This window comes from Tenrec ecaudatus, chromosome 18, assembly GCF_050624435.1.
Source record: "Tenrec ecaudatus isolate mTenEca1 chromosome 18, mTenEca1.hap1, whole genome shotgun sequence".
Taxonomy (NCBI): domain Eukaryota; kingdom Metazoa; phylum Chordata; class Mammalia; order Afrosoricida; family Tenrecidae; genus Tenrec; species Tenrec ecaudatus.
In genome coordinates, this window is record NC_134547.1 from 63,747,187 (window position 1) to 63,759,558 (window position 12,372).

At 48.1% G+C, this 12,372-nt stretch overlaps 1 protein-coding gene across 1 annotated transcript in view; it reads left to right on the forward strand.

Annotated features, from left to right (window-relative positions):
• Window positions 1-12,372, forward strand: part of HYDIN (HYDIN axonemal central pair apparatus protein) — a 285,134-nt gene that overhangs the window by 250,353 nt on the left and 22,409 nt on the right. The window contains exons 66-71 of the mRNA XM_075536735.1: window positions 3,181-3,341; window positions 5,418-5,515; window positions 6,188-6,380; window positions 7,457-7,669; window positions 8,170-8,308; window positions 10,585-10,750. Coding sequence (XP_075392850.1) covers window positions 3,181-3,341; window positions 5,418-5,515; window positions 6,188-6,380; window positions 7,457-7,669; window positions 8,170-8,308; window positions 10,585-10,750 — 970 coding nt within the window. The remainder of the gene's footprint in view (window positions 1-3,180; window positions 3,342-5,417; window positions 5,516-6,187; window positions 6,381-7,456; window positions 7,670-8,169; window positions 8,309-10,584; window positions 10,751-12,372) is intronic.

The window sequence follows — 12,372 nt, forward strand, 5'->3', positions numbered from 1 at the left end:
GTGCTGTACTGCACCCGGATAGATCAGCCCTTCCATGTGGCCCCTCTGTGATGGACGGTTTGGGGTCTCCACCTTGCCTATGCTCCTTCGTGTAATTTGGTTGCTTGTTTTTGAACTGCTGATACCTATTCCCATCGACACCTCATGATCACACAGGCTGGTGTGCTTCTTTCATCTCAAATTTAAAATTTTTAAAGTTTAAGAACTGTGGTTTTTGTCATTAAGCACCTGGCCTGCCTCAATTTTATGTATGGTGTGAGGCTGGAATCCAATTTTTTTTTCCATCCAAAAAAACTAATTTTGCCAGATTCCTCTTTTGTTTATACCTCCTATTTCCATTGTGATAGCTATATTTTATGTTTTCATAGGCTGTGTTTGTTCTATTTTATTGTCAATTTGTCTATCTCTGTGCCTGCTAGCCTGGTGGTCACGCACTATACTGCTAACCGCAGAGCCACCAGTTTGAAACCATGAGCTGCCCTGCAGAAAGACGAGGAGGCTTTCCACTCTCGTAAAGAATTCCAGTTTTGGAAACCCACAGGGCCAGTTCTACCCTGTCCCCTCGGGCCACTGTGAGTTTGAATCAACTCCATAGCAGTGAGTCTGGGGTTTTTCGGATGTTACTTGTATCTCCTAATTTCTATAGCTTCTTCACTAACCTCGCTATTTGGAATGAAAGTCCCTTCTCTATACGGTTTGCTTCAGAAGTGTTTTGGTTATCGCTGGTCCTTCATTTTTCTACATGAAACTTGGACACTTGGTTGGGATTTGTTGATATCTGTAGGTCGGTGTCTATGAGGATTCTTGGTTGCACTGTCAGAGAAACGTTGAACTGTTAACAGCAAAGACAGTGCTTCAAAAACCATCCGCTACTCCATGAGACGGGGAGGAGGCTGTCCGCTCTTGTAAAGATTTAAAGTCTCAGAAACCCTATCAGTAGGAACCAACGTAATTAATGGCAGTGGATTTGGTTTTTGTTTATCTTGGGTCATTTTTGAAAGAATTGACTTTTTTGGTCTTCTTTTTGAATAAGCAACTGTATTCATTTACATGCTAATTTGTGTGTGTGCACACGTTGGGTGCTGTCAAGTGGGTTCCAACTCACGGCGGCCACATGTACAACAAAGCAAACACTGACCGAGCCTGTGCCGCTCTCACCGTCTCTCCTACGGTTGAGCCCATTGTTGCAGCCACTGTTACAATCCTTCTTGTGAAGGCCTGCTACTTCGCTGCCCTTCTGCTTCACCAAGCATGAGGCCCTTTTCCAGGGACGGGCTCCTCTTGCTAACACAGCCAAAGTACGGGCGACAAAGTCTCCCCATCCGCTCTTCTAAGGAGCATTCAGCTCTATGTCCTCCAACACAGGTTTGTTTATTTTTCCAGAAGTCTGTAATATATCTGCTATTCTTCACCAACACCATAGTGTGAGTGCATCGTTTCTCCTCCAGTCTTCCTTATTCGTTGTGCAGCTTTTGCATAGAGATGAGGTCATTGACAGTTGCATTGGCTGGATTGTTATAAGAGCTCCCAATAAAATGATCTTTAAAAAATAAAATTAAAATACCATTGATTTTTTTTAATCAACCAATGAAAGCACTATGGATCCACAGCTGATCTTGAGGATGGCATGGGACCAGACAGCCTTCATTCTGTTGAACCATCAAGGGTTACTGCCATTTGGTAGTGAACACTGCCCAGTCTTATGCCAACGAATAAGTATGAATCTAGTGTCATTGGCTGCCGGCTCATGGCAACCTCGTGCCCAAGGTCAAACACTGCCTGGTCCTGTGCCATCCTCAGAATTCACTGTAGATCCATTGGGTCTTCACTGATTGACTTTCAGAAGCAGATCTCCAGGCCTTTCTTCCTAGTCTGTTCCCGTCTGCAAGCTTCCCTGAAACCTGCTCCTCATCACAGCATCAGGCAAGCCTTGGCGGAAAGGCTCCAGTTTTTCCACATCCTGTCACCCTAGTGGAGGTGAAGTGGCCTCTCATGTGCTTTTGAGGTGCATTTCCCTAATGACTAACGACGTTGGCCAGCTCTTCCCATGCTTACGGCTGGTTGTCTGTATATCTCTTTTTCCAAACTGCATTTCTTTGATTGTTGTTGCTCTGCAGTGCACACTCCAGTTCAGGTGTCAGCCGGACAAGTGTTGCCGTGGCACCGACGGTGTTCTTCACTCTCCTTTTCTGATGGTTCCTCCTTCGTGGGTGTGCACTTGCTGACCGCCTGACCTTTCACGTTGCTATGGTGAATTTGATTTGACCCCATATAGATAGTTCTTTAGAAGAGCATAATGGGGAAGACTTTTTTTTTTTACTACACTGTTGTTTGGTTTTAAGAAGACCTAAGGGGATAATATTGGTTTAAGGTTGAAAAACAAAACAAAACGCTAGTTCCTTAGATTCTAGATTGTCTGTAGACAAATGGCCAATCCCAGAGCAATGGTTTTGGGGGTCCATCCACCTCTCCCGGCTCCAGAAAATCTTGAGCCCAAAAAAGTGAAATTTTGATAATATTGACTTCCCCTCTCCACCAGAAAATTCTATTTCTATATTTAATTAGAATGTCTTTGAAAATCCTTTGCTGTTATTTGGTTCCTCTCATAGTTAAAGGACACTTCAGGCTTTGTATTTCCTCTTAGTCAACCTTATGAAATGATTTTTTTTCTGGGAATTTGTTCATCAGCTAAGTGTTCATGTGCATTTTCATAAAATTACTCGTAATGCTTTCTTTTCATCTTTTTGTGATCTTTGGTTATAACTTCTATTCTTATTCCTGATGTTGATTGTTTATATTTTTGTCCATTTCTGCTCAGTCTCACCAGAAGCTTTTAATTTTAGTTTTTTCCAGATAAATCACTTTGGGCTTTGCAGGTCTTCTCTGGGTTGGGTTTGTTTTCTATGTCGTTAAAACCTGTTCCTATCTTGATGATTTCCGTTGTACCTTTTGGGGGGAATCGGTCTGATTCTAACACTCATGCCAATGCAGTCTTATTCTCAATAACTTGCATCATTTAATTTTTCTCTTTCCATTCTATACATAATGTAGGCTTGCCTAGTAATGCATTCTGGATTGATGTCATTTGCATGTATAGAATAAGTCCTATGTTGCCCCCTCCTTATTCCCGTGAGGAAGCTAGCTCAGTATCACTGAGGGCAGGGCTGCCTTTTGTTGCAGGTGATAGAAACAGATCCAGAGCCAGCCCACACTGTCCTGGAGGAGAACTGCCGAGAGCTGCAGCTGCAGATCAGTGCCAATGTGGGTTTTGCGTCCTACCAGTGCGAAACGAGCGAAGTGCACTTTAAGGATACACTGGTCTACCAGAGCCGAGTGTTTGAGTGAGTCGTCAGAGCCTCGCAGAGCAGCTCCTTCAGCCCATCATGCATTCACATGTTCACCAACCATCTCTTCAGTGTCTCCTCTAGCATCTTGCGGGCATCACCTCAGTGTAACACTCACCAGGGGGTCTTTTGGGGTCCAGTGAAACATTCAGAGCTAGAAGGCTATTGTAGACTACCCAACATCAAGAGGTGGGGCAGAATATAAAGCCTGGGAGCCTACAGCAGACATCCTCTTTAGGGAGGCTAGTCCTGGCAGCAGTCCAGACAGCCTTCCAAGAACGATTCTCATCACCACCCTCCCACGAGGCACTCAGACAGTATCCGCCCTGGTGGAGATGAGGACCACCTTGCTTTAGAAGCACTGTGCCCAACAGAAGCCAACATTTCCCATCACCATCCCTTCGACATAGCTCAAAGTGTCCCTGTTGGAACAAGAGTCAGTATACGACCCTCAGAGACCCCAAAGCTGGTTTTTTTTTTTACAATAAACTATGTTGCCTAGTGACACAGCTGACATCTCCTCATCTGGTTTCTAGAGGGACAGAGCTGGGAAGTTTTCCGAAGGTCAGGTTTGTCTTTGAGAAAGAGGAAAGGCCGCATTGCCCCTTCACCAACACCTAGATGCAAGAATACAAAGATGTCATGAACCTGCCCTCTAAGAGCTCACAGTCCGGGGACACGATTGGGGGGGGGGGGGCGCGTGGCGTGCAGCAGGTAGAAATGGATGGCATCCTGGTTGCAGTGCATATAGCAAAGGAGGGCCTGAAAGAGACCGAGAAGAGGCAGCTTGTCGGGGAAGACTTTCCAGACAAGCTGGTACCCAGGCTGAATTTAGGGGGACAAATCAGAGGTAGCCAGATGAAGAAGTGAGAGAATGAGAGAGAGCATCATATACAAAGACAGCTAAAAAGAAGAAGTCTGTAACTTTTTTTTAGAATTACAAACACAAAATCATAAACCGCCAATGTTTCTTTTTTGTAAAATCTGCTTCGTAAAACAGATTTTACATTTGTTGAAAGCACTTTAAATATCCTTTCTAAGTATTATAGAACCAGAGATATAAGACAACAAGGGAGGGGTTGACAAATCGTGGTCCACGGGCCAAATTCAGCCAGCCCTCTGTTTCTGTAAATGAAGTCTCACAGGGACACAGTCACACCCATTTGTTTGTGCCTCGTCCATGGTTGCTTTCATGTTATACACTCGTCACATGCCCTGGTGGTCAAGGCATGTGGCTTCAGGGATAGGAAGAGCTTCAAAAAGGTCATGGAAAAATAGAATTGAAAGATAGTGGGATTTTTCCAAGCCCCCTCATATCAGCATGGTCTACCTAGGTGGACCTCAGAACCCTAAGTCTGCACTCTGTTCTAGGCCAATTCCTTAAGAGCACGTGCATCTATTTCATTTTCTTGTAGCAAGGCCTCGTCTCACTATAGCTGTGATGGGGTTTCATGGTAACTCGGAAGAAGGGGAGAAGGACGCGCCCAGTTTGGGTATTAGAGAGGGAAACTGGAGGCAGGGCAGGGCAGGGCTCCGGTTATTCAAAATCTGAGTTCAAAGCCAGGAACACCCACTTCTGCTTTTCAGCCAGGGTTAAAGCCCTTCTGGTCACCAGGTCACTGCACCTGGTGGGAGGTGATTTCAGGAAGGGAGGGACTTCTGACTTTGCACCTGAGAGCGCTGCCGTCAGGAACACTGTGTCCTCGCTCCAGGAAGTGTTTTCTGTGAAGAGGCTGGTTGCGCCCTGGGAGCTCACTGCATAGCCAGAAAGGGCAGGTGTTCACAAAACGAACTCGAGTTCTGAGCATTGTGATACTTTTATACACGCCCACCTACCTGTACACATGCTCACACGTGTGTTTTGAGTAGTTTTGAAGGAAATAAAACCAGTACATCAAATGGATGCTTTCAGATAAAATTACCCATTGCTTGCCTTTTACCAAATTTTTCAGAATTAAGGAGACTGGTCTTAAAGGGGAGGGGGGGAGTAAGAGTAGAGAGGTGGGCAGACTGGAGAAAAGCGCCGCCCCCCCACAGCCCATCGCTCAAGTCCGTCCCCAACATTTTTTGCAGGTTTGATCTGATTAACTCAGGAAACGTGCAGCTGGAGTTCAACTGGGACTCAGAAGATACTGGGAAGGCTGTCAGCTTTGCGAAGCCAGAAAACCGAGGTAACTGTGCAGTGACAGGCAAACCCCCAGCCAGTAGAAGGGCCGTGGTCTCGAAGAAGCTTGCAGCTCGCAGACACAGACTCTCTGGGTGTCCACCAAGCCCAATGAGCCGAAGAAACTCCAGGACAGCCCCTGCGAGCCCAGGCCCAGGCCCCCCACTAGGCCAGCATCTTCTCTAGCTGAGCACACCTCCCCTCCCCCAGGGAAATATGCTCACATCCAAGATTGTAGTGAATACACAGGAAGCACTTAGCAGCAGGTCCACCATTTGGTAGACAAAAGTGATATTTGCTTGTGGTTACAGACGTGAGATCCACAGACCTCTTGATTGTGGTCCCAAGATTGTGAGCCCCTGCTGTAGAGCAGTCATTCTCACCAAGCAGTGCCTGCCGCAGCCCCTTACGCTGAGGCAGAAACCCCCATCCATGATCATCCACTTCATCTGTCCTTTGAGTCACAGGGGAAAAGGAAACAAATTGAAAACCATGATGGAACTGACCGAAGAGTGTCATGAGTCAACCCTTGAGAGAGCTGAGTCCATTCCTTACCCATAATACCCCAGGTTAAGTAAACCTCCTATCAGAGGTGAGCCAAATGGGCTGCCTCCGCTGCCCCCACCTGCCCTCTCAGTGAAAATGGGGAACATCCTCTGCTCACTGTCCTCCCCCACAGGATCCGCTATTAAAGATCAACTTAGCATGGACAGCTCTCTGGATAGCGCCACAGACCACTGCAGCGAGGACGTCCCGTTGCCCTTCTCTGTGGAGCCCTCCTCGGGCATCGTGCTTGTGGGGAAGAAGCAAAGATTGAAAGTGAAATTCTCCCCGCTGGACGTAGGAGACTTCGAGGGCAACCTTTTCTGCCAGTAAGAAAACACGCTCCCCAGAACCTCTCTTCCTGGCAGGGACAAAGCTGTTAAGTTCTTAGCCCCGTACTCTTCTTCACCCCCTTGCCCACCCTTCCCCCTCAAACACACAGCCCAGATGTCACTTTCCCCTTTAGAAAGGTTTGAAAGCCCAGCGTTGGGAGAACAAGGAGACTTTGGTCTCAACACCCTTCAACAACCTTGCCTAGAATCTTCTCCCTACCATCCGCCCCCTTGTGCCAGGTTGATGCCATTCCTTGGGCAATCGTGCCTTAGGCAAGCTTTCATGTACCTTCTCTGAGACTCACGTTTCACAGATAAAATAGGACTAACAACACCCACCTGGTTGAGTTGTTTAAATAAGGTTTAAAAGTGGCCGTGCAAATGAAGAGTTGGGAACCTGCCTGGCACACAGGAAACATGAGAAGCGTTACGTAATGAGGGGCCAGGTACATAAGTGAACGAGGATAGTAAGGGGCTCAGGCACATCCTGAGAAACAGATAAGCCAATAATGTTGAACAATGAGATGACTTGATATAATCCCCTCTCCCAGGAGGGCTCCAAGGGGAACCCCCCACACACACACACACATAGAGAAACTCTGGGGACCGTGGTTTATGGTGGCAGAGACCTATGGGAGCCAGCATAACCTCCAAGAGTCCCTCCAGTCACACCGCAGAGAGCCCTCCCTCACCTTGGTCCTGGGCCTGGGAGTCTTCTCCGAGAAGCTCGGTGTGCTTTCTGGGGTTGTTTAATGGTTCCTGGGCCGGCTTTCCTATCCCATCAGGTCCCAGAGGATGGGTTCTACTCGTTTCACAGTAGGACGATTTTCCTCCCCCCTTGAGGAGGGAGGACAGACCTTGCGGTCACGGTTCAAGACCCGGAAGGAACCATAATTCAGATTCCCCATACTCCATCAGTCCATGCTTGCATCCTTCTCCACGTCTTCTGTGTTCTGTACGGCCGCCACGGGGCTGAGGTCACGGTGTTGGCTGAGACAGACCCAGCGTCTGCTCTCAGTGAGCACATCCTGTTGACTAATACTCGTTTGCACTCCACAATCTTCTCCTCTCAGGATTCCCAACCTGACAACTGAGCAGGCCGGCCCCATCCTGCTAGTGAAAGGACGAAGCCTCTTGCCCTTCTGCCACTTTGAACTGCAAGAGTCGGACTACATCAGTGGTCACCGGCGCAACTCGGAGCTCCGAGGACCAAACGGGGGGACTGTGGATCCCAACACCCGCGTGATTGAGTTCGCCACTGTGGGCCTAGGTGGCAAGAACCTTCGGTGAGTTGCCCAGATCTCTGTTGGTTGGGTTCATATCCATTAACCCTTCTAAGGAACTCAGAGGAAAACTTCAGAGGCTGGTTTCCAAAAAGCAGGATCAGTATCCTGGGGATTGGCCTGAATTTCAGAGATTCTGCTTTAGAGAATTCCTAAATTAAAGAAAAACTCCCATTTTGTTTGTCTACTTGGTTTTCACTCTGGTGAAAAATCAGAAATCATAAACTACAGTCCCTGCCCACCACCCTGGCCACAAAGAACCACTGGCACGGAAGTGTCCCTGGCACGATTGGTACCGCAGAGTCCAGAGTTCCAGCCATGCAATGGAGTCCCCAGAGAAGGTGGACTTTTCATTCTACAGAGCGAAAGTGCTTGGAACAGTTCTGACCGCAGAGAGTCAGCTCACTGTACTAGGGCCAGGTTCGGGGGGAAGCTTTCCTGACTCACTCTCTCTCTCTTTCTCTCTATCTATCTATCTATCTATCTATCTCTCTTGTCACCAGGACCTTCACAATCCTGAACCCCACCAACAGGGGCTACTCCTTCTGCTGGATTGCGGAAGACGCCGAAAGCCTCCAGAGCCCTCCAGCTTTCACATGCCTTACAGAGAAAGGCTTCATCCACCCTGAAAAGAAAGCAGAGGTGTGTATACGGGAGGACTGCTCACCCAGAGATTGAATTGGTCTAGTTCTATCTGAATATCAAATGAGCCAGAGCCCACAGGCAGAGAACAGCCCCAGGGTGCTCCAGGCAACAAGCATTTACTGAGGGACTGCCATGTGCATCGGGCAATCCTGATGAACAAGACAACCCGGGGTCTCTTGGCTGGCCACAGTGAAAGGAAGACTCGTGTACATCAGTGTCAAAATGGACACAGAGCAGAAAAGGGGAACCGGGTGCCGCTGCCCAGGGACTCTGGGACTCAGACAGAAGTTTGAAATAAAGGATTACTTTGTGCCCCAGGAGTTGACACCAGTGAAGAGAGAGAGAGATGTGGCTTCACTTGGTCAGGTCAACAGACAAAGCCCAAACGTGGCCTTGCCGTCCCATGACTGACTTCTAAACGTTTGCACGGTGATACTGGGCAAAGGGTGGCAGGCTTAAAGAGAAGGCCCAACAGATCTGTGGTCCCCAGGCCCAGTCAGTTCTAGAGAGAGCCTTGACTTCTCCGTGAAACAGTAACTATATCCAGATGGCTTCAGGAAGGTCACACGAGTGAATGAAGCAGGTCAGAGGGTCAGGGACAGGGAAGGCTGGGCACCACTGGCCACAGCACTCCCCTGCAGATTTCCACCGTGCGGACTCTCAGGCCAGGCCACCAGCTCTCGAAAATGGTCCAGGAGAAACCAAATCACACAGATCGCCATGTGACTCTCCCCATGTTTACACCTCAGTAGCCAATTCCATGCTTCACTACTTTCCAAACCAAACACAACGTATGTGTGGTTCTGCACTTGCTTGAGATCACTTTATATCCCCAGTATGCAGACCATCAGTTAAGCATGACAGGATGCTGGGGCTGGGTACACTGCAGACGCACTCCTGTTTGGATACACACACACACACACACACACACAGAAATGTATCAGAGATACTCCCTGATTTGGGGTGAGGCAAGTTTCAGAATTCAGCCAGGGTCATTCTGGTCATCTTGGGTGACAGTAGCATCGTTGAGGTGACAAGGATCTCCAGATCCCTTGGCCTATATCATCCCCCTGGCACCGAAATTGACCGCGCGTTTGCGTTTAAACCTGTTGTGTTCATTTCTGGCCAGATGCCACTGAGAGTCCACGCAGGCCTGGTTAGTTGCAAAGAGACTCAAGCAAATTAGCTCAAAGAAAAGGCGTGGGGTAGTTTGGATGGGGTTCACTTTCTTTCTCTGTCTTTCTACGTTGTGTCCAGCGTCTATTCCAGTGGTTCTCAACCTGTGGGTCATGACCCCTCTGGGGGTCAAACAACCTTTTCACAGGGGTCACCTAAGACCATCGGAAAACACATATTTCCCATGGTCTTAGGAACTGAGACACCACTCCTCTATCCATCTCCAGGCGGGTCCACCCACATGTAGATACGCCCACATACGAGTACCCGGCATGAAGACTGTTACCCATGCTACACCATGCTTCAAGACAAATTTCATTGATTTGTCACTAGAAATAAATATTCCACAGTATGTAATGACATATTGTTTTTGTGATTCATCACGATGTTCCATTTGTCACAATAAAAATACATCCTGCCTAGCAGCTATTTACATGACGGTTCATCACAGGAGCAAAATGACAGTGATGAAGTAGCAACGAAAATAATTTTATGGTTGGGGGGTTCCCACCACATGAGGGACTATATTAAAGGAGCGCGGCATGAGGAAGGTTGAGAACCACTGATCTCCATTCTTTCTCTGCTGGCTTCATAGCATGTCATGCTATGTTTTCTCTTCTGTTATTTTACTTTATTTTGCGAGGGGAAGTGGTTCCTTGGTAGTTTGCACTGAACAAACGGCTTATGGCATGCCATGGCCTAATTCGACCCCAGGAGACCCTTGGTTCACTTCTTGTTGTAACTTTCTGACTTGGAAACCGAGGTGGCCCCATTGATCCTGAGGGCTGTATGCCAGGTTGGGCCAAGAACATGGATTTCCCTTCTTTGAGCTGTATATCGACTCCCCTGAACAAAGTAGCTCTGGCACAACCATGCCATCCAGACACATGGCATGCAAGGCAGCAGAGGTGGGCAGGGCAAACAGACATTGCTATTGCTGGTGCCGCCAAACCTACATGCCCTTACAGCCATCATACATAGAAGGTAGAGATGACTAGTAACGGCCACAATGGCCCCAGGGCCGGCAGAGCTCTACGGGCATGTGGGGTAAGCCAACCGAAGGGCCTCTTCCCATGCTCTCCAAATTGTCTCCTTAGGTTGTGTTCCAGTTCACACCTCTCCATCTTGACATCACAGAATCATTCTGGACTTTCTTAATCCCCGAACATAAAATCAAAGTCCCTTTCCTGCTAGTGGGCAAAACCACTGACCCTCTGATCTCTCTGGACAAGTCGCACCTCAACTTAAGTTGTCTACTCATCGGTAAGGCTGCCCTGTTGGGTTCTACTTAAAGTTACCGTGCCTCCCTGCCACATGTAACCTCACCAGTCACCCCCACAGAGGAGTGACTCACGCTGAAGAGTCTCACATCGGCAATGACACTCCTCAGCCTGGAACGGACGCTAGTCTATTAGACAAAACAACCCCCTAGACCTACCTCACTGCAAGGAGGAAGTGAGTGTACTCCTCCTGTGGACTTACTGACAAGCAAGGAGAGGAAAACCAAATAGGGGTGAGCCCTAAAAGTCTCTGCTCCAGATGGGAGGCAAATTAGAAGGCAGCAGAGCATTCTAGGAGGGGAGCCCCAAGATCCTGTGTAGGAGGGAGAGAAGGAAGACGTGGAGGAAGGGACTGATGCTAGGAGCATTATAGAGGTAAAATCTATAGAACTTGGCAAGTATAAAGCCAAAGAAGGGAGGAGTAGAAAAATGGCTAAGATGTGCAGATTCATAAGGAAAAGCGGCGCTGTGGATGCAAACAATCCCTGGTTCGTAGAGAAAGGCTGTAACATAACCACAGGGATGGTGAGACAGCAAAGCGGAGGAGTCCAGTGGCCAGATAGAAATGAAGGTCAGGAGGTGACTGATTTGTAGATAAGCAGAGATTATTCCCAGCTTTGACAACTCCATGAGGTACCTTGACTCTGTTGAGCTGGATCAGAATCCAGTAGCATTTGTGATTTAAAAAAAAAAAAAAAGTCTTGCTAAAGATGGTGTGGGGAGTCGGGGAAGAGCTTTCACATTGCACGGGGTAAGACATGTTCATGCTCGACTTTCTCTCCTCCAGTGGAAGTCACCTTCTCCCCACCCCGCGCCCCAGGCCGACAGTCCGCTGTCTTTCATTGGGTCCAGCAATTGAGCACCGCGTACGTCTCCCAGTGAAATGAAACCTAGCAGTTAGCCCAGCCCACTTTGCTGAGAAAGCATTCGGGTAGCCTAGTCATTGAGGCGCCTTAGTGCTCTTTACAAGCCCTACCCCCAGTGGCTGCCAAAACAGGAAGAACCCTCAAGAGGTGTTCTTGCGGGGTCAGCATTCTCCCAAATCATATTTGCATGTCCACGACAGTCGTAGTCCTGGTGATACTGGTTCCTCTCGGACTGCCCTTGCAAGCACCTGAAAAGGCAGCCAAGGCTAGGCCCGGTGACGAACACTTGACGGTCCTCTTAAAACGCTCCAAAGAAGATCTGAACATTTGTCAATTCTCCCAGAGCTAAAGGTCAATTTAACCAGGGTTCAACGAGAACCCCAGCTAGGGTACCGAATCCCGTATAAGGCAGATAAACAAGCAATTTTTAGCGTACATCTGAACTATCCAATATTGGGGATATGCTTATGCTTCAAGACAAATTATCTTCATTATTTTTTAAATCAGGTAACCCTAACCCCAAGAAGATTTTGTGGGAAGTAGATGACATGATTCTAAAGTTTATGTGAGAAAATACTAGCAAGGGCCCTACAACAGCCAAGGGAAACAAGCAAGGGCCTGAAACAGTCAGGGAGAGGTGAGGTGTTGGATTAGGGATCTGGTAGGAAACTCAAGGTCTGCTGAAGGCCTAAGGCAAAGGAGCTCGATGCTGGGAATGTTTTCAGGGGGTTGGGCAGAG